The sequence below is a fragment of the Lissotriton helveticus genome, chromosome 10 (assembly GCF_964261635.1).
Source record: "Lissotriton helveticus chromosome 10, aLisHel1.1, whole genome shotgun sequence".
Taxonomy (NCBI): Eukaryota; Metazoa; Chordata; class Amphibia; order Caudata; family Salamandridae; genus Lissotriton; species Lissotriton helveticus.
The window spans coordinates 234,282,896-234,306,321 of NC_136071.1; the positions used below are offsets into that span (position 1 = coordinate 234,282,896).

Below are 23,426 nucleotides of genomic sequence, written 5' to 3' on the forward strand. Positions count from 1 at the left end.
TTGTCCCAATCTCCTGAATAAATATTTGCCTGACTCTCCAACAAACTTTTTGTTTGTCTTCAGAAATCACCAGTCATTGCCATTCTAAGCTGTTCGAATCTTGCTGATTACATGTCCGAACCATCCCCATCTCGGACACCTGCTGACATAACTAAACAGCACGCTTATTCCGGAAGTGAAACCCACACTCGGTTTGCTATATCAGCTGTGCTTTTTTCTATTCGACCTTTCTTCCTTTTCTTTAAATGTAACCCACCATAAACAGACTAATCAACACAGTGGACAGACTTCTGGCCAGCGTATCGTCAAGGAAGTGTAAAGGCCTGACTAATAGTTCACCTATTTTCTGTAGCAGTAAGTTTGATGAATGAATACTTTTTTCCTCTGTTTATATTCTCATGTATTTGTCACACCAAGTTCGGTCTTCGAACTGGCCTTTTTTAATTTTTGGTACCAAGGCACCTTACATACCAAACCAATGCGATGCCAACCCTAAAGTTCTACACCATAGTTACACTGGCATCACCATGCCTATGTCCTGTATACCTTAAGTACCTCCTGACCCAGACAGGGCTAGAACATTCCAAGCTAATTCAGAGAAGGCAGTTTGAAAATGTTCTGCTTGCAAGAGGAAAGACGGAGCAAGTTTATTAATGCAAATAACTTGCTTTGGAGCAAATAAATAAGGCCTCCTACCAGGGTGCTGCAGCTTTGAAATGGTCACTATTCAAACGGCAGATGATACGCTGCATTCTGTAAAAGGGAGACTTGCTTACTGATCCTACTATACCTCTCATCAGCATTCAATAAAGTGGGCCATAAAAGGCTTCTAAACATCTTGACGCTTTCATTGGGTACGGGTGACCTGGGATGGTTTGCATATTTTCTCATGGTCGACTACTTGTAGTAAAATGAAAATCTCCATATCCCATCCTGTTACCATGCCACGTTCAAGATACATACCAACCAACCATACCATGTTTTTAGGTCTTGCCTGCAATCAGCTTTTAACTGGCTGTTTGTGAAAGACCTCCTTTGGACCATACCAAAAACTTACAATGGGTTGAGATCCCATCCATTGCTGAGCATTGGTTGGCTTTGTCTCTCTTATTTGCTTGCTTCTTATTTGAAGGTTTTTCTTCCTTTTCTTGTGGTTGACCCACCATTGGCGCATAGCTTCTATACCATCCTTTTACTTGGAAGACTGGTATTCTTCCACTGCTCACATTCAGGGAACTATTTTTTCCTTTCGCGTTCAGAACTCCATGGAGCTGTATTTGTTTTCTTGCTCTCTCCAGCTCCCATGTGCTGCTTCCTGAGAGGTGTGAAATGTTTTTGCTCTACAGTTGCTGTTTGCACTCCTGGTTCTGGTGCTGTTTGTTGTATGACGTCTCGATACCGCACGCATAGCCTTCCTTAAGGCTGTTGCTGTCCTTATCGGGCTCAGGTACTCTGCAACCTCACACCGGAGGTGCTCTTTGAGTTCCATTTTCACATTGGTTACTACAAAGAATGCCATGATTATTAACAAAAGATCATTGTGCACATGTAAGAAAAGCTATAATGTACAACTTACAACAGTTGTGGTGCATGTGCGGAGAGTGCTACAGCCTACAATGAAAAAAAAAAAGGGTAGTAAAGGTCATATTTGAGTACTTCGAGGAAAGGAGTGCTAAAAAATACACAATATAATAACAGAAAGTAGCAGTGGGTCAGTGACTAGTTAACTCAAGTACGTGTCTGGAACAAATGGTACCTAACAAAAGAACTCGACTATGTGCAAGGAATACTAACTTTGGGTAAATATCCTTCCTGTGTGGAAAAATATCTTTCCTGTGTGGAAAAATACCCATCAGTTGTCGATCCTGGGCGCCCTGTTCATCATTTGGGTTCCTTCACACCGGGAAGGTAAGTTTTAACCACTGTAGATGGCAAGAACTGGACAGTGGAACCCATTAGATGTTCTCATATATCAGGGTGTGGATAGACAGCTGTAGAGCAGGGCATGTGACAAGTGAGAAAAGTGAACTGTGCTATAATCAGATAAAATTGGGTAGTAGAAAGGATAAACAACTTTATTAAACACCTTGGTACTCCCAAAATAATAAAATGCGTGCGATAGTAGTGGCTTCACCAAATAACCACTAATCCCTATATACGGTCAACATGTTTCTGCAGACTGACTTTGGAGCCTAAAAGGTATCCCTCTGCTTTCTTCAGGACCATGATCGCGACTGCTCATTAAAAAGGTGAAAAAAAGGAAAAGCTATCACCTGGGTATCTAGTAGTTCTCCATTCTCCTCGCTTCCGTGATATCCAAATGGTCACAAGAGAACGGTGGCACCCATCCAGAAACATACAAAGATACAACAACCAAAAAAGCACAAAGTCAATTTGGTTACGCGATATATTCATAGCGTGCATAGATGATTAGTTTGTAAAATACCAATCTCGTGTCTCCAAAATGACACCCACACTTTCATAATTGTAAAGTGGCTACTCTCACTTACCAAATTTAAAGGAGAGAAACACTCCACCCCACCTGGCCACAGCTCGGGTAAATGGAGCCCCGCACTGATGAGCATAAAGAAAAATATTTAATAAAGGGGGTTACTATGACATGTCTGAGAAAACTGACTTCATTGCACCATCCAAAACGCAGCAAACATATTGGGTAGCTTCGCCTCTGTGTGCTACTGATTACACAAGTGTGGGCGTTTACTTTTTACTAAAGCAATAATATTTATTCGTGCAGCCTCACTTCATGCATCACTTATAAATTTACTATCGCCGGTATGTGGGTATTCAACAGCAAATAACACTCGTTTTGCTTAATCAGACTTCCTGTTCCCATAACCCGATAGCTTTCTGGGGCTTGCTTCGCCCGCTAACATTGTGTGGAAAAATAAACCTTGCCCGTGTGCAAACGGCACCACGTGCAAACAGGGACCAAGCAAGTTCTTTTCCACCATGCGCCCTAGTTTAAAATGAACAAACCTCGGTGCGCGATGGCTTACCTTCCGGTCGGTACTCCAGACGTCCTTCTGGGCTGTCTCGGGGAGGTGCCGACCGGAACCGAATTCAGGATTAAGAACTCTCTTCCGTATTGGCCAGTCGCGTTCAACGCGTCATAGCCGTGCACCCTCTCAACCGTTCATGGGAAATGTAGTCCGTGAGGTACTCGTACCCACGATCTGATCTTAAAAATATACTGTCTCAACTGCAGAGCCTTCCCTCGGTACAAATAAATATTACAGCAATGATTTGTCAATTCGAAAATCTGTAATCCATGGCATACTACTTCACGGAAAATGCTCTTCTATGTGTACGAACTCAATTTTGGTGACAATCCTTTATAAAAAATAAACAAACTATGCAGCATGAAATTGTCCAGAGGGGCGTCTCAATCGCGCTTCATCAATTTGAAAAGAAACCATGCCTAGCTATGACCAATACATTGAACCAGTGCAGCATTCGTCAGACTGCCCCTAAAATGACTCAACCCCTTTGTGCCCCACATTGCAAGAGTCGGGCGGCCATACTTTGGACCACAATGAGCACGATACAATGGAGAGTCTCGTACACTCCGGGTGGGAAAAGAAACGTGAATCATGCACCCCCATCAGATAGGTGCACAATCAACTGAGCAAATCCTATATCTATTTCTATAGCCAAACGCCACAATCATATTGAAGTATCTATCCACTAACCTTGGACCCATCTGGACTCAAATCTTACAGTCATTATTCATACACATCGTATGTTATCATAGTCCAGAGAAACCCAAGAGGGCATAATTCGGAGCCGAAAGGTAGATGTCTGGGTATCATAGGACTCATCTCTTAGAGCGACATCCACGGAATGTCTTTGTTTAATCCAGCCTTATCAGAATTTAGTTTGTAAACCCACTTCTGCTCAAGCCTGAACAGGAATTTCTTAACATCTGACACATGAGTTGGAATCATTGGCTGCTCAATTACAGTCCATTTGAGATCAGTAGGGCCATGACCTATTTCTAGAAAATGGTTTGTCATCTTGGTTGCCTGTCGCTGGCATCTGATTGAACTCTTATGCTCTGAGATTCGAACCTTTATTTTTCTAGTGGCCATCCCCACGTACCTCATATTACAGGGACATGTAATGAGGTACACTAGATTGGCACTGTTACAGTTCGTAAAACGTCGCTGTAACCACGGTCTATCATATAGAGGGATTCTACGTCAAACGAGACAAGTAGATCAAATCCTTGTCAAACTCAATCTCCGGCAAAATCCTGAGGACATCCTTCGTATCCTTTAAAAAGGTAGGCATTTCTCTTACAATAGGTTTCAAAAAGAAATCGACAAAGGAAGACAGTGGCTCTAATAAAGAACCTATTCCCGATATTATGGGACGGCCTGGTGGGAATAGGTTCTTTATTAGAGCCACTGTCTTCCTTTGTCGATTCGTAGAATCCCTCTATACTTCTATACCACAGACAGAAACTCTAGAAGTGGTAGAGAGGCTTTTAACCACAAGGGAGCTCAATTCCATTACACCAGTCAATCTAAGCATGACTCTGGCAACAATAGCGATGACTGAAAATTTCTTTCAGTTTGAGGACACCTTTTATTTGCAGGTTAGCGGGACTAGTATGGGCAGCGTATTTGCCCCTAGTCTCGCTAACCTGTATGTACACCAGTTTGAACAGGAGCATGTCCTTAGTGAAGCGAATCCATACCGCAGTAACCTGCGGGTGTGGAGACGCTATATAGACGATGTTCTGGTGGTGTGGCGAGGCTCAGTGAATGACCTTGAGAATTTTCATCTCTGGCTGAATAAAAGGAACCGTTTTTTACGTTTCACGGTGGAAAGCAGAAAGCAGTAAGCAGCAGCTAGCTTTTCTGGATCTACTTATCTCACCCACCGACTCAAGACTTCAATCAGAACTGTACCGCAAGCCAATGGCTAGAAACTCCCTGTTGAGCTATCAAAGCTGCCATCCCAAAGCCCTGCGGGATAATTTACCATTTGGGCAATTTTTAAGGATACAGCGCAACTGCTCAACCAAACCAACATTTGAGAAACATGCCAAGAGCCTAGAGGCAAATCTGGTTGCTAAGAACTATCCCAAAATTCTGATTCGCAGATCAAAAAAGAGAGCCTCTAACAATGATCGTGAGAGTCTGTTGGAAATAAGTCCTCACAAAGAAAAACAGGATCGGATGACCTGGGTCAGTACTTTTTCTACAGTATCTAATAAAATTCAGCAAATTGTGAAAAAGCATTGGGCCATTCTCAATACAGGGACCGACAGATTACCTACTCCCCTGTTTGCCTGGAAAAGGGGTCAGAACTTGAAGGACCAATTGGTCCATACAAGACCAAAAATGACTATGCCACGACCTGTAGGGACTCTATGGGACATGCCAGCAGTTAGGGGTCATCATCCTTGTGGGAATTGTGCTGCCTGCCCCCAAACTTCAAAGACAACGAGCATTGATATAGGCACTGATAGACCGTGGTTACAGCGACGTTTTACGAACTGTAACAGTGCCAATCTAGTGTACCTCATTACATGTCCCTGTAATATGAGGTACGTGGGGATGACCACTAGAAAAATAAAGGTTCGAATCTCCGAGCATAAGAGTTCAATCAGATGTCAGCGACAGGCAACCAAGATGACGAACCATTTTTTAGAAATAGGTCATGGCCCTACTGATCTCAAATGGACTGTAATTGAGCAGCCAATGATTCCAACTCATGTATCAGATGTTAAGAAATTCCTGTTCAGGCTTGAGCTGAAGTGGGTTTTCAAACTAAATTCTGATAAGGCTGGATTAAACGAAGACATTCCGTGGATGTCGCTCTAAGAGATGAGTCCTATGATACCCAGACATCTACCTTTCGGCTCCGAATTATGCCCTCTTGGGTTCCTCTGGACTATGATAACATACGATGTGTATGAATAAAGACTGTAAGATTTGAGTCCAGATGGGTCCAAGGTTAGTGGATAGATACTTCAATATGATTGTGGCATTTGGCTATAGAAATAGATATAGGATTTGCTCAGTTGATTGTGCACCTATCTGACGGGGGTGAATGATTCACGTTTCTTTTCCCACCCGGAGTGTACGAGACTCTCCATTGTATCGTGCTCATTGTGGTCCAAAGTATGGCCGCCCGACTCTTGCAATGTGGGGCATTAAGGGCTTGTCATTTTAGGAGCAGTCTGACGAATGCTGCACTGGTTCAATGTATTGGTCATAGCTAGGCAAGGTTTCTTTTCAAATTGATGAAGCGCAATTGAGACGCCCCTCTGGACAATTTCATGCTGCATAGTTTATTTTTATTTTTATAAAGGATTGTCACCAAAATTGAGTTTGTACACATAGAAGAGCATTTTCCGTGAAGTAGTATGCCACGGATTACAGATTTTCGAATTGACAAATCATTGCTATAATATTTATTTGTACCGAGGGAAGGCTCTGCAGTTGAGACAGTATATTTTTAAGATCAGATCGTGGGAACGAGTACCTCCCGGACTACATTTCCCATGAACGGTTGAGAGGGCGTACGGCTATGACGCGTTGAACGCGACTGGCCAATACGGAAGAGAGTTCTTAATCCTGAATTCGGTTCCGGTCGGCACCTCCCCGAGACAGCCCAGAAGGACGTCTGGAGTACCGACCGGAAGGTAAGCCATCACGCACCGAGGTGTGTTCATTTTAAACTAGGGCGCATGGTGGAAAAGAACTTGCTTGGTCCCTGTTTGCACGTGGTGCCGTTTGCACACGGGCAAGGTTTATTTTTCCACACAATGTTAGCGGGCGAAGCAAGCCCCAGAAATCTATTGGGTTATGGGAACAGGAAGTCTGATTAAGCAAAACAAGTGTTATTTGCTGTTGAATACCCACATACCGGCGATAGTAAATTTATAAGTGATGCATGAAGTGAGGCTGCACGAATAAATATTAGTGCTTTAGTAAAAAGTAAACGCCTACACTTGTGTAATCGGTAGCACACAGAGGCGAAGCTACCAAATATGTTTGCTGCGTTTTGGATGGTGCAATGAAGTCAGTTTTCTCGGACATGTCATAGTAACCCCCTTTTTTCAATATTTTTCTTTATGCTCATCAGTGCGGGGCTCCATTTACCTGAGCTGTGGCCAGGGGGGTGGAGTGTTTCTCTCCTTTAAATTTGGTAAGTGAGAGTAGCCACTTTACAATTATGAAAGTGTGGGTGTCATTTTGGAGACACGAGATTGGTATTTTACAAACTAATCATCTATGCACGCTATGAATGTATCGTGTAACCAAATTGACGTTGTGGTTTTTTGGTTGTTGTCTCTTTGTATGTTTCTGGATGGGTGCCACCGTTCTCTTGTGACCATTTGGATATCACGGAAGCGAGGAGAATGGAGAACTACTAGATACCCAGGTGATAGCTTTTCCTTTTTTTCACCTTTTTAATGAGCAGTCAGTATCATGGTCCTGAAGAAAGCAGCGGGATACCTTTTAGGCTCCAAAGTCAGTCTGCAGAAACATGTTGACCGTATATAGGGATTAGTGGTTATTTGGAGAAGCCACTACTATCGCTCGCATTTTATTATTTTGGGAGTACCAAGGTGTTTAATAAAGTTGTTTATTCTTTCTACTACCCAATTTTATCTGATTATAGCACAGTTCACTTTTCTCACTTGTCACATGCACTGCTCTACAGCTGTCTATCCACACCCTGATATATGAGAACATCTAATGGGTTCCACTGTCCAGTTCTTGCCATCTACAGTGGTCAAAACTTACCTTCCTGGTGTGAAGGAACCCAAATGATGAACAGGGCGCCCAGGATCGACAACTGATGGGTATTTTTCCACACAGGAAAGATATATTTCCACACAGGAAGGATATTTACCCATAGTTAGTATTCCTTGCACATAGTTGAGTTCTTTTGTTAGGTACCATTTGTTCCAGACACGTACTTGAGTTAACTAGTCACTGACCCACTGCTACTTTCTGTTGTTATATTGTCTGTTTAGGGGCTGTAGCGGTGAGAGGTCTCTAAACGTCCCCTTAGGCCCTCCTTTCCTCTTTTTGTGTTTATGTGCTAAAAAATAGGTCACAAACATCTATTCAGTTTTCTGTATATCATCCATCATAATTCCGTACAGGATATTTCATCTCATGTATTTGTTTGTTTTTAGTGGGAAGTTTACGTTACTGGAGAGTTTCAGACTGATAAAATAATTCAAAATGAATTACCTGGAAACATCTTTTAATGTGTTTTGAATTTTCGAAATGCCAAGACTTATTTCACTTTGTACTTTTGTGTGAAATTCCTGAGTTATAAGTTAATAAAAGTTAGTAAATATGGATGCATATCAATTAAACTAGCATTACAAAGGATAACATGCAAATTAAGTGGAAAAGAAGCCAGAAATCAAATGTCTGATCATTTAAAAGAGAAGCAGAAAAAGTAAATAAACACCACGTTCTTTTCGTCTTGCCACTTTCCAGGGATGGTTATAGCATGACTACTTAGCTAATAAAATAGCATTAGCCAACACAAGTCATATTTGATTCAGTATTTGCTAAATTGTAAAGCTCTTAGGACATGTAAAAGTGTTGTTGGTAAGATTAGTTAAAAGCATGTTGTAATTGATTCACACAGGCCGATATTCGCTGGTTTATAGATTCTCACATACTACATTTCTGTGCACCCTTCGCCAGAACCCACCTCACTCCCAATACTGTCAGCCCAGCAGGGACCTGAAGTCCTTCCCCCAAACACCTGCGGGAGAACACGAGTTTGTTGTACTGTGATCAGGCAGCAAGTGGGCATGCCATTTCTCATACACAAAAACATACATACATAAATGAGACCGAACAGGCCTAAATGGAATCCATGGCATATGTGCATGCTCGCACAGACTGAAATACACAATTCAAGACAATCTCTGGCATACTATAACATGCAAATACAATCGAATACAGAACCGACCACGTACAGATTCTGGTACACATATGCATATACAGAAAAGGCACAATGTTTTACAGCCTTGCATATTGTAATACACGCATACATAGACATAAAACACAGACAGACATGTTATGCACACATAGATACACAAGTACATACAGAATCACTGTATAATTCCTAGAGACAAGTTACATCAATCGCTGCTCCCAGAGCTGAAGGGGAGCAATGGTTGAGCGGCTGTACCATGGGCGTGATGTCACCCCATCACCTGGAGCGGCACAGCCTCTCTTCCCAGCTTCTCATTCAAGGCTCAGTCACTGTGCGCACATGCCATGGAGTTTCTCTCCGTTTCTGTGTTTTCATTGGTAAGTGCAGACAAAGTCAAGATTACAACTAAACAAGCATTTGTAATCCAATAGGTCTCGCATTTGCGAGAGTTTAAGCTACTTGCATTGTAAATGACAATGCCTTTTATTTATATGTTTTGAAAATTAACACAATAATAATGAGCATTGTGATATACAAAGCCAATAGCGGAAATTTTTTGTAAAAGCGAGACCTATTCAAAGAAGCGGCTCCCATTGTGACGGTCTGCTTAGAAAGTGAAAGCGCACATGGCGTGCTGACTGTTGCAGGAAAGCATGCCATGCCTGCAGTAGGAGAAACTATTTAAAGAAAATTGTGTTTACAGACTAAAAAAAGACTCCCCGTGCAACAACCGAAGTAAAAGGGCCAGCCCTCATGGGAGGTTACGAATTAAGACAAGGCGGTACTAAGGAGGGACTAACAAGCCTATTAATTAATCAGAAGCCAGCATTTAGGAAGGACAACGACACGAGCCAATGACAAATATGGGTGGAGCATGGCCGGGGCTTCTATTCCATACTCCAATACAGCATGGCTCGCAGAGCAGTGCTTGAGCTGCCCAGGCTCGACCTAAAAACACATGAGGTACATTCCACGGGGTACCACTTTTGCCCTAATGCAAGCCAGGACAACGGAATCTCACCCTTGGGTAGGAAAATGATACTACAGTTGGGGTGCTGAGGACCTCTCAAGCTCCTGGGCTCCTATTGCTACTGTTCCTGCTGCACTCTTGGTAGCCATGCCCCTGAGCAGTTGCCAACATTTCTAGCTAAGCGTAGCTCCGGTGCGCTTGCATACAGATCCCATGCCTACAATTAAATGAGTCGCTGGGGCATGGTGCGGGGGAGCACATATCAGAATCAAAAAGTAATATGCATGATATTTAATTTTTGTGTTTTGCTTTCATCGCACTTAATAGGTGCAGGCTCTGAAGACCTGCTATTATTGGGTGTAGAAAATAATAGTATTAGGCAAAAAGAGCATCTTCAGACAAAATTACCAATATCTTGCTTACCTTTTGCAAGTAAATGTTATACCTTGTCTGATTTATAGGGTAGTCCTTTACACTAAAGTGAAACATGCGTATCCTGATGTTAGTAGTGCAACCTGTTTTATAGTGACATGGGTCATTGTAAGCCCTGTGCTTACTGAATGTACACTGAAATGCCTGTACTCCTCTGTTTGTTTTATTATACCAAAGTCCAAACCTCTTGTAGGAGAGTAGGGTCTGCTATCCTATGGTCACCCCATTTTTTGCTTTTTGCTTCACTGGTTTTCGACTTAATGTGGGTGTGGGCCTGCTAATCAGACCCACAGCCCTGCTGCTCTCTCTCTAAATTGACAACCATGTACTTTAGGTACATCACCAATTGGGATTGGGTCACCTTATGAGCCCCTGTACAGTGTATTATAGGTACCCAGGGCATAGGTGCTTCCAAGGCCTACCGGGGGCTGCATCATATCTTTTGCCACCCCTGGCTGGCCATCCAAACTGACACAACTGGCTGATCACTCAGCTGGGGCAAGGTCGTGTAATCACCCCTTGCTTAGATATAGTATACCTATGTCTAAACCTATATCTGGACACATATACACCTATAAGTCACTCCTATGGCAGGCCTTAACAATCCTGAAGGCAGAGTGCTTGGTTTTATGTGAGATGGTGCTCTAGCATGAGCTGAGCCTGTCTGCAGCTTTCGGAACCATGTCCTTAAAGCTGTTCTAGGATATTGCCATACCATATACTCTTAAGTGCATTATGAACCTCGCGGCTAAATGCTATCTTTGGTTTGGCTTTATCAAAACATGTCGTGTAAGGTGTCATACGCTTTGGAATACTACCCCCTCGCCAATTCTGGTGACGGGGGTAGCATTCCACCCTTCTAGAGGGAGAAGACATGTTACTTCCATTAATCCCGGTTAAAGTTAACCAGAGCCTCAGCATCACAAAATGGATGCTGCTGCCACAGACACAAGATAGGTTTCCTGTCGCAGGGAGGTGCTAGCACCACCCCAGACAGGAGATAGTGGATTGGGGCAGGGAGGGCTGAATGAAACGAGACACTGCCTGGGGCACACAAGGTGTCCCATGCATAGTCCAGTTCAAACCGGTGCTGGGGCACTCCAGCCCCAGCTCTGGCGCGAAACTGGACAAAGGGAAAGGGGTGTAACCACCCCCTTCCTGGGTCCCACCCATAGGAGGGACCTAGCAAGTAATCCAGCCCCTTGATTTGGAAGGAAGGTAGGAGCTGTATCCAGCCTAAAATTGCCGGACCGTCATCTGAAATATATACCTTACCAGAAGAACATCTGCCTTTAAATTCAAATGAAGCATCCATAACGCCCATAATGTTGATAATTTGTCCACTGTACCCTGTAGGAATGATGTCACTCACTTGAAGCGTCACATCAGGCCAGTGTTTCTTGAATAAAGACATGGGAAATATGGAATGCATAGATCCCGGATCAACAAGTAACGTTATGGTAGCCCCATTTACCACAAAATTGGCTTTTGGCCTCTGAAGACCAACGCTAAGGCATGTTTCTACATCATCACAATCTTCAATGCATAGAGACATTTCGTTAGGAACATATTCATCATCAACAAAAGCAACCTTATTAATGGAAGGTGCCCTACAGGCCTTGCTAATATGGCCCTTCCTTCCACATTTCATACAGGTTTTGTCTCTGGCAAAACAACCTGCAAAATCAGCTGCATGAGACATGCTACCGCAGCGAAAACAACCCATAAATTTACTCTTCCCAACTGAAACAGTATTTCTATTTCTCTGTCTAAAATTCGAGAATTTGGGTTTAACATCACTTGAAACAAAGGTTTTAGACTTGACATCCGTGGAAGTGAGACTCTTGTCCATTTTGTTCACGACATATATGGAATCATCCTTCTTTGCTTCTAGACTGTGCATTTCTTCCATGCATTTGTCAGCTTCTTCCACTACCTTTGCAATTGCTATGGCTTCCGTTAAGTTGGGATTTTTCGCAGCCCAAAGTTTTTGCTGCATCCATTTGTTCTTGCATTGTACGATTAGTTGATCTCTGATCATCTGATCAGTCATGGGTCCAAAATCACACTTCAACGAAAGTTCTCTAAGACGTGTAACCATTTGGTCAACAGATTCTTTATCTTTTTGAGGTATGGTGTAAAACTTGTGTCTCTGCATGACAATGTTCACCTTCTTTCCGAAGTACTTTTCAAGTCTCATTTTAGCTTCCATATATGGGTTATCAACCAGCTCACCATCTGCACCACGTAGTTCAGGCAAAAACTTGAATGCATGTTGACCTCCCTTGCCTAGAGAGTTTAGTAAAATTGCTTTTTTCCTAGACAAGGGAAATCTAAGGCCGTCAATGGCTTCAAGATAATTTTCAAAGACACCAATCCATTCTTCCCATTCTAAGATCGGTGTATCTCCTTCGGCCAGAAATGGAGGAGGAGGTGCAATGGTGGAATTCGCTGTCGTGGCCATAGTAGGAAGAAATTATAAATCAATGCGGAATTAGGCTGAGGCAGGAGAAAAACATTTTTGTATATTCAATCAGAAGATAGACAGATAAATTTAATATGAAGCGGCTGAATATGACGAACCAGTTCCTTGTAAAAGTGCAAGACGGCTGAATATGATGAACTAGTTCCTTGTAAAAGTGCAAGATATAATTATCAGTTTGGAAAATAATGAAACCAATGAAAAAGAATATTTTTTTTTTTTTTTTTTTTTTATTATTTCATTTATTTCTCTTAATTTTATTCCTTATTCCCAGTTTACGTAAAATTAGTCAATATTTTTTTTTTTTTGCCACTTCTGAGAATAGGACGTATCTTGCACCGCTTCCGATATTGGTTGGAGCGGTTAAATCAGGGCTTTGCGACGTGGTTGGCAAGAAACATCACTTCGTGGTTGGCAAATTGATATTTATCTAAAATGGCCGCCGTGCGTGCTGTTTGCACGTGGAGACGTGATGACGTGGTGCGCGCACGACAGTGAAATCCCAGCGCGAGCAAAGATGCGCGCGATGCTTGTGTCGCCTGGCAACAAGGACTCGGGGAAGGCCGCAAATGACCGTTGACGGGCAAAATAATAATTTGTTTCCCCAACCGGGAAAAACAAGAGCAGACTCACGGCACCATCAGGACATCACCGGAAAGTTCAAGGATGAGCGCCAGGCAAGTTCGAGGATGAGCGCCGAGTCGCAGAAGCAGCACCAGGAACACCTGCCGCAGAGAAGACGCGATGGCAGAGGGGAGGTCGCAGCCAACAGGGTTCGCAGGATCGTCGCCAAAATATCGTAGATGGATTGAACATCGGAGGCCAGGTAAGTGAAATTATAGCTTTGAATAAAGTATAAGGGCTCCTGCCTCAGCAACCGCCTAATCAGAATGAGGGGAATCTGGAACCAACTGCATGTAGTGCATGATTCCAGATTCCACATTCCACGGCCAGAGGCAGGACAACATAGAATACAACAGGGTGTAACCACCCCCTTCCTGGGTCCCACCCATAGGAGGGACCTAGCAGGTAATCCAGCCCCTTGATTTGGAATGAAGGTAGGAGCTGTGTCCTTAGACTTTAGATAATCCTGACTGAAACTCTGATACGAAACTCTGGACCTTTCGACATCCTACTCGACGTAGAAGACTGAAGAATCTCCCTTGTGGTCAAGGAGTGACCCCCCTGTGCAAGCAGGCACCATCAAGCGCTCAAAGGTCTGCTTTGTTGTTGCTCCCGCCGGAGCTCGAACGACTGAGACCGACAAGAACCGGACTTCCAGACATCCAACAGCCCGATCCACAGCCACAGCAAAAGCTGAGACCCGTGGAGGCGACGAGAGACGTGGGACCGGCCATCTTGGAAAGCCAGCGAAGTGCTTTCTGTGCAGCTCCTGAGGCACCCTCGAAGCTCTGCATTGGGGATTGAGAAGTCCCAGCCCCGAGCATCCTTTGCACCGAAGATCACCTCTCCACACTCACCGAGTGCTGCGTGGGGCCCTTTTGCATTTTCCTGCTCGACGCGTCTGTCCGGTCACTTGCCCGTCGGCTAGTGGCCTCTGTGACGACGAACCTTCGAATTTTCAACGTTGGTCTGGTTGCTCCAGACTGGCCCTTGCTCCCCTGAAAAGGAGCAGCCCATCAGACCTTGCTGGTCTGATCCAGAAGCCATCTTCGATTCCTGCGTGGGTTGCATTTGCCAAGGCCTGTTGATTCCGAATCGAGATCCGACACCGCCGGCAGCGAGAGCCTTCGTGGGACAGTCCGTGCCCAGCGCCTGGTCGTCGTTGACACCTCCTGGTCCACGTGGCAGCGGAGACAAGCTTCACGACATCACCTGATCGCAACCCGACATCGCCTGGTTCCTTCCTGGTCACTGGCTAGTGACCCAGACTCTGTCCCCTCTGCTTTCAGGTACTCTACATCTTCGATCCACCCTTGGATCCAACCGGACTCTTCTCTCCTGGTCGCCTGCAGCATCTTTTCTCCAAGGCTTCATAGAACTCCACGACGAAACCCGACACACTTTGACACCTATGCACCCGCTTCCTGTGGGTGAGGTAACGCGAGTACTGCGGTGCTCCTGTAGAGATTTACATCCCTGGTGTCCTAGTTTTAAGTGGTTAAGTTCTAGTCCAGTCCAGTCGGAAGACTTCCAAATCTGCAACTTTCTAACTTTACGCACCCATTGACTTCTATTGGTGCACGCGTGTGCATTTAAACACTGCACCCGCATCCTGTGGGCCTCCCACATCCTAACTGCTGTTAGTCAAGTGTAGTCCCAGCGATTCCCAAGGCCCTAGGCCTTACCATTGTTCGTGGCGTGGTTCTTATACCACTATTTTAGTATATGGTTTTACAGGCCACCAGGGCCTATCCATATTTGTGCAACTATTGTATGTTATATTAAGTTACTTGTTATACGCTTGTGCTCCTGTGCTCATAAAGAGTTAAGGGGATCTATTAAGAAATAAATTCATATATATTTTGAATATATAACCTGTGTGGTGTCCTTTCATTTGGTATTAAAAGGTTTGCATATGGTAAAACAGCTGGCTTCACATGCCCTCTTGAGTTTAGCCTAAGACTGCTTTTGTCCATGCTACCCCTAGGATAGCTGGTCTATAAGGTTGACTTTACAACCATCACCATAGGGTTGTTTGGACTTGTGCAAGGTGCTTACTAGAATAGTGAAAATCATATACCAGGCCAACTTCTCACACCACTGTTACAGATAAATTAATAAACAAAATATCTTAATAAGATCATATTTATAACTAGGCTCTACACTAAAACTGTTTTTATTGTTACATTTGTTCATGAGCTGATCTTGAAAATTAAGGTAATATCAGGTAAGCACAAGAATTTAAATAAAAAAAATAACACTACACGTGGTGCGGTCACACAAGGCAAATAGAAGGGCTTTTTTATTAGCCGCCCAGCTATTACTATTTCATTTTTCAGTACATATTTGTTACTCCTAATTTGGTTCTGTGTCCACGCAAAACCATGCTTTTCTCAGCACATCATTTAAATATGCAGGATTGTGACTGCATGAGTTATTTTTTACAACACTTTTTACAGTGAACTAGGCCCCTTCATCCATCAATCCGAAGATGGTCATGCACTGAGTTCTTTCACATCACATTAGTGCTCAGCCACTGCCCCCACTATGACAATACTGCCCCCACATTGGCAGCCTAACACATGATGAAGCCATTTCATCCATGCTAGATAACTACATATGCCATTTATATAATAACACAAAGTCACACACACATGCAATCTTGGTGAAAGTCAACAAAATATTAGCACACAAGGAAGAACACGCACTCCAGTACAAACCTTCATGTACATCTTCATACATAAATAAACACTAACACAAGTACATACCATCGCTCAAATTAAAAAACAAACATGCATGAACCACATAGCAGCACAAAAGTCGATGGTAATGTAATTAATAGCAATAAACCTTGCCGAATTTGCTTATGCTTAACTGAAAATATAGCAGATCTTTTGGAAGGGCTTTCAGATAGACTGTGTTGAGAACAATATATCCAAAATGAAGTGTATAGGAAAGAACTCAGTACTGCATTTGTATTTATTTAAAAATTATTAAAATTAAACATTCAAGGTGAAAATATGCAAACAACTTGACATCACAAGTCAACAGCGATTAGTCTGTTGTTTTGTAAAGCAATCTTATCATTTGCTTCCAGAATCTCTTTATTTGCATAATAGCATACACCAAACAGCCACTCTCTAGTAATTGCCTACTATTCTGCAGTTGGCTGTACTTTTTAGGTTTCACCTACAAGCAGCTTTAGCGTTTTTTGTCAAAGACTTGTCTCCAATAGAGTGTGCTTTGGTCCGCATTTTGCGCATGATTAGATAGCTTTATTGTCTTTCTCAGATAGATGCTTTGACTTTCTTCCCTATTCTTGTATTTGTCATGCCAATTTAGCATTTCTTTGTTTTCCCATCTTTTTGTTTTATCCTTCCATTGTTGTCATCGGAGATGTATATTTTGTTTATTTGCCTTTTAGTTCTCCATATGCGCTCATCGCGTTCTTCTCTCTCATTCTGAGGTCCGTGTAGGTTCCCCAATATCTCCTCCCTTCCCCTTCACCTTATTATTTTTAATTTTAACTTTTAATTACTGTGGCAAAGGGCAAGCCTCTTCATACTGCTACTGAACCACTCACTTCTTTGACAATGCACTCCAACGCACATATTGTTTTCTTCATGTACTATTCTGCAGTGGCCATCAACCATCTTAGAATGGTAAATAAAAGTTTTTTGTAAATGCCAAAATGGCTGCAGGTGCATTACAAAGTAGAAACATGCTTGTATACCCAATAGCAGTCATATTGGAATGTCTTTCCTTTATGTGAGGACCAATTCCAAAATAGATGCCCATGCATCAGCATGTGTGCAGATGTCACTATGAATTGGTAGCCATTTTAAGATTAACTAATGCCAAAGTGGTGGTAAAGCCAAAATCTTGGTCCTTTTCAGTGCGTGATCTGACATTTTCCAATGCTAGTTATCAATTAGATGGAGCCTTTATACAACATGATTTAAAATATAATTGTCAACACCCACCAGTGCACAGCTGTACTTTAAAAGCACTGCGGAGCAAGACATAATGGCCCATGCATAGTTTCTGAGGCAAATAGATGAATGTCTATCCCAACACTGTCTACAAAACATTCCTATCAAAATGGAATACTTCTTTTCATGTCCAATTCATGTCCCTGCCATATCCCCAACCATGACCGCACTCTGTTGTGCAGAAGAATCCCATGGATGCCAAATCTAATGTGGCATTTTCAAACACTATCTTCATCCAGGTCATCATAACAGTATATAACAAATGTTCATCTGTAACAAACACTTCAGTTTGTTGCTCAGGCACGGGTTTTTGCCATGACTAGACTAAGGAAATGCCTGACTGCTGGTCTACTGTCTGCCCCAATGCAATGGAACACACAATCACAGTAGAGGAACTACATGCTTGATTGTTGGGGAAAATGGATTATTGTGTAAAGCGACTTCTTTTCAAGGCAGCTACGTTTTTGTACGCCTATGTAAAAGGTGCCCTGCTCAGTTTGTATAAAGATTGGATGCATGCATTTAATTTTAATGGTTTTACATAGACATATTAACACTCCTGGTGTCATCCCATGAATTACGCAATGTACCACCATCACCAGGTTCGTCTGACAAATTGTTATTGCAAAGCACTATATGACGCCCACCAGCAAGAATCCACTCTTAAAGATGCTTTATGTACATAAAGAGGCTTTATGTACTGGGGCATTGAATGTTTGCCAGGAATGTATTAGTACGTTGTTGGTATTTTACCAGCCCCTGCAGACTTTTCACTCGTGTTTTTTGATCCTCTTTATAGACCACCTTGTGCAACACTGCTTTGGACAACCCGACTCACCGTAAAAAAGAGCAACTTATCCGAGCTGCAGTGAAGTTTCTGGAGACAGATACTATCTGGTGAGTATGCCCAGAACCGCCTGAATAGTAGTTCACAAGGTCCACCATTTAATTTCTGTACATGAACAGGCTTTACTTTTCTGAGACTTGGATCAGGGGTTCTTAGTGCCTTCCCTGTTTTAATCTTGCCACATCTCCAACTTTAAATAAATCTTCATAGACCTAGGACATTTCCCATGTAAGGCTTTTCAGCAGTGATACCCAATGTGTCACTTGTGAGCAACATGTTGCATACAGCACCAATAAAGTGTTGCTTTCCAGGTGATCCTTACAACTAGGTCTTAATTATGATGCTGAAGAGACTGCACTGATTGCTTCTTCTCTCAGCAGCTAACACCCTGACACTTGTTCCTTGGAGGATTGTCTAGATCAACCACAAAGGTTTCAAGATCTTAGGGTCTGAGGCATTTAAGCAGAATAATCCTTAATGGCGGGATGCAATCTCTGGAAGGAAACTATACTTTTTGTGCTGAAGTCCAAACTGGAGTCAAGAGCATGAGCTATCAAGTGTCTGCTCCTGAGCAGAACATCTTAGCAGAGGTTGAGGCAGAGAAAAAGAGACCTTATAACCCCGGACCTGCCTCATTGTCTCTGTTTCACCAGTGCTGATGCCATCTCCTCTGTGAACAAGACCAGTTGGTGGAATTCTGGGTTAGATAAACACTACAGCAGGTCTGACCCCAGTGAAGTGAAATTTTGGAAAGGGCCATGTGCTGGGCTTAAAGGAGCATTTTAAAGTTACTGAAGAGTTTAAACTAGCAGCTTTATGGAAGATAGTGAAGAATGCTGGCTACAGAACTATGGAAAATTACAAAAGAGTGATAACTGGGATACTATGGAATTGCAGACTGTGCTTAGTGTTGATATTCGGAAATATTTTAAAGTGAATTTATAACAGAATTATGAAAAAATGTAAAGTGATAGCTGGGATAAAAAAAAAAAAGCAACATGTGCTAGCTGAACATTGTCAAAAAAGCATAGTGTACGACCTGGGCAATTATGGAAACTACAACGTATGCTAATTGGAGCGTAATGGAAAGCATTAACGGAAACAATGGAAAACTCCCTGGTCTATTGATTGATTTCCCTGTTTATTTTTTCATTCTGCACTCCTAGAATTCTGGATAAATAGAAATCTGTGAGAAGTTGGCTGGTATATGCTGTCCACTAATTAAAGTGGGCACCTTGCACATGTCCAAACGAACCTTATGATGATTGAGGTCAAAGATAACCTTTAGAAAGCTATCCCAGTGGTAGCTGTGGAGAGCAGCCTTCAGACTTAATCTTGAATGAATGTAAAGCAGCTAATTTTACCAGAATATCACCTCTTGCATTATTTAACTGAAAGGAGAACCACACATTAGTTATATAAAAATATGTACAATAGTTATATAAAAAATATGTATTTATTAATATGACACTCGCTAGTATCCTCTACCCGAGGATAGAACACAAAGCACACAATACAAAGTCACTAGAACAGTTGTAAGTAGCACAATACACGGTGGGCTCCAGGGGGAGATCGAACCATATACTACTCTGGTCAAGACAAGGTCTGGAGCAAGTAGAATCGTTGGAACCCCAATGAACCACCCAAGGTGAGTAGATAGGGACCCCACGGAGGACGGGTGCAGTGTGTGAAAACTACCGCGGGCCCTGTATTATTCTATGAGGAAGTTGCGGTTGCAAATTTACAATTTAAGGACTCTTCTCGGTAGACTTCGAGGAAACCCTTCGGAACTATACGAGGTTGCAGAGCCACCCCACCCGTAGATACCAAAGTACTAGAGTTTTATTTATTTATTTATTTATTTCAAGGTTTTATAGAGCTCGAACTTGACCTGTGAGGGTATCAGAGCGCTTTACATATTCATGGGGTAATACAGAGGCGGGTCATCGTAGGAGAAGAAGTACATCAGCGGGATTATCCCAGAGGAGCCGGGTGCATATTGTTGGAGTGTCGTCGGAAACCGCTGTTCTCTATGGAAGGCTTCGAAGAAGTGCTGCTGCCGTTAGGGAAAAAAAGGTCTGGTGGATTTTTGAAGAAAGGAACCTGAAAGCAGATGGGACAGAGTCGGGTCACCTCAGAGTGACAAGGGACTCGGGAGACGAATGCCCACCGAAGTCGAGTGCTTCAGGTGTGATGATGGGATGCTAGACTCTGCAACCACGAGGACCAGGAAACGTTGAAGATGACCAGGAGCCAGATGCGAGCTGTCCCACGAAGGTTGTCGAGTGCTATGGGGTCGATGTCCGGCTGGAGCACCAACAAGCCTTGGCAACAGCAACCCATGCAGGAAGGTGAAGCAGATTACGGTGAGGACCAGCAAGGTCCTGGGGACTCTCCAAGCAATGGAGAGTCAGGGCATATCTGGAGCAACAAGGAAAGCCCAAGAGAAATAAGGATGACCCTTAAGAGGCCGATTGACCAGGAGTCGCAAGGGGACCTCAAGCAAGAACACAAAGTACCAGCCCATGGTGCACTCGGAGCATGGAGACTGGAGTTATTCAGTGGAAATACTGCTCGGGTCAGGACTACACAGAGTCCAATGCGCAAGCTCTGCAATCGCCAACAAGCATATGCACTTGCAAATAGACGCAGTGCACAGGGGTTCGGGTTATGCAGTCCCCACGAGGGATACTGGCCTCAAATTTGCTGAGGGCAGATCAACCTCGGGGGCCTTCGAAACCCACCTCCTGTGTTGCTGGAGTCTTCAGAGTCCGGAGGAGCTCGGGAGCAGCAGAACGGTCAGTTGTGTTGTGGTTCCTGCGAAATCAGGGGAGTGTCTCCTTCACCCCAAGGGAGATTCTTCAGTTGTCCTTAGTGCTCCACAGGTCCTGCACAGAGCCTGTATGGTACAAGGGCACAAATCAAGCTTCGGACGGAGAGGGGGACGCAGTTGGGGCCCATTCGAAAGTCCAGCGAGGTCCAGTGTGTCCAGACGAAAGAAGGTCAGTCGTTTCGTGTAGCAGAATCTTATCCACAGAACATCTAAAGCGCTACAACCAGGTTATCCCCGTTTGTACCCACAGGAGAGGGTTGGACAGATTCAGGGGACCCACCCAGAGGAGGCTCTGGACAATGGGGAGGATACTCCCCTGTCCTTTGTCCAGTTTTGTGTCAGAGCAGGAGCCAATGCCTCCCAGAACTGGTTTTAACTGGGCTATGTGCAGGGACACCAAATGTGCCCCAAGTGCAAACTGGCAGTTTCGAAGTGCACTCACCCAGCCCCAATACACTAAATCCTGTCTGGTAGGTGATCACACCTCCCTGTGACAGGATGCCTATTGTGCTGCCTTCCTCTGCTCAAGCTTGGTGCAGCAGCAGAGGGGCAGGAATGTGTCTCTGGTCGGCAGCATCCATTTTGTGCTGACCGGGTCGAGAAGGCTGTCACCGTATAGACCAGTGACCCCACGAAGCTTGCTTCAGAAGGGTGGAATAATACCTCCCACACTGGTTACCGGTGTGGAGGTATGATTCCAAGGTGTTTGTTACCAGTTGGATTTGTCAAACTTCTACTGAAACCACTGTACTAAATTATGCATGCTGGATACACTATGCATGTGTACAGCCCTGTTACACATATTTATTAATCATGTCATGTTTTTAAATCACATTTAATGTACCATATCAAACATTTCTAGGCCAAAGTCCAAGGTCTGGTTAAAGCTGTTTGAATCTCCCCAATAAATATGGGGAAAATGTCTAAGGATCGATTTGCACAGATTTATCCAGACTCTAATCTACTTGTGAAAGAAAGTTCTTGCTCAACTTATGAAATAGTGGTGGCTTATTTTTGGTGTGGTGCTCCCAAACAAAGAGCACCTTTCCATCTCCCATTCTAGATCTACTGTGTTGCTCAAAGAGCCTCACTATGAGAGCAAGACGTACCTTCTTTTTTTATGCTGATCCCATTTCAGAGACACAAAATAGATTTTTGGGGTCTCTAAGGGATACCATTTGTATCTCACACCAACACTAATGCCAGTTTTCATTGATGAATGGCACTTCACCTGCATCACATACTAGTGTGGTATCGTATTGCATTAATTGGATATATTTATATCACATGTTTATAGACCTCAAATAAATCTACTCTGGAATCAGAGAACCAAATTGAAACATAAATAACAAATATTAGCAAAAGGTACCATGTTTCATATCACAGCAGCATTTAAAATTACACTGTTGCAATAAAATGTTATTAACAGTTACCAGAACAAAAAAGGTGACAAAATTGTAAAACTAAAATTAGAAATACAGCTGGACGAAGTATTTGTTTAGTTCCTTGCTTTAACCAATTATTAGAGATTTGTTTGGTGTGGAGAGAGTTGGTTCCAGAAAATACCCATCCCACATTCTTCTACTTCAACAATACAAAATCTGAAACATGAATGTGATGAGAAAAATAGGTGGACCCCATCCGAGCATCCTTTACATTATAGGCTATGTAGTCTATTGCTGTTCCCTTTTACAGTTGACTGTGATTGTTTAGCTATTCACAGGGCGGTGTATGCCATGTTTTCAGGATAACTAAAGTGTCATGATATATGTGTAAACTCAACCCAACACCCTCCAGCTCCACATTAGGTGCCTGTAAAAGCAGACCACCTAAAGTGAAACCTGTGTATGCAACCTCCAATGCTTCTTGATCGCCCAGCTCATAGGATGTTACTGGAATGCCCCCTAATTTCATGTGAAATGAGAGTAGGCGGGATCATTATCAACGGATGGCACACTAGCCTACCCCCAAATTACCCCAATGGACTTCTCTTACCTTGGATTTGTTTTTATAAGGAAGCAATACACATTCAGTAGAAATGTATAAAAAACAGCCAGAACAGTCCATAGATAGGTTATGCAGTACTTGGAGTGAATAAATCAAAGTCTTTCCCTGGAACACACCCAAACCTCACAATGAGCTGGCTCTGAAATGAACAATCAAACTGAGGAGCCCCAACTCCAATGACTGATATATACACAGTGAATAAATAAAGGAACAATACTGCACTCTAACCATGGTAGACATTAAGGTTACCAGACTCCTGGGAAAGAGACAGAGGCCATCTAAAAGAAGATGGG

At 43.2% G+C, this 23,426-nt stretch overlaps 1 protein-coding gene across 2 annotated transcripts in view; it reads left to right on the top strand.

Annotated features, from left to right (window-relative positions):
* ATPAF2 (ATP synthase mitochondrial F1 complex assembly factor 2) overlaps positions 1 to 23,426 on the top strand; it is a 178,461-nt gene that overhangs the window by 109,479 nt on the left and 45,556 nt on the right. For both annotated transcript variants that reach the window (XM_078665194.1, XM_078665193.1), the window contains exon 5: positions 18,246 to 18,343. In XM_078665194.1, the coding sequence (XP_078521320.1) occupies positions 18,246 to 18,343 (98 nt within the window). The remainder of the gene's footprint in view (positions 1 to 18,245; positions 18,344 to 23,426) is intronic.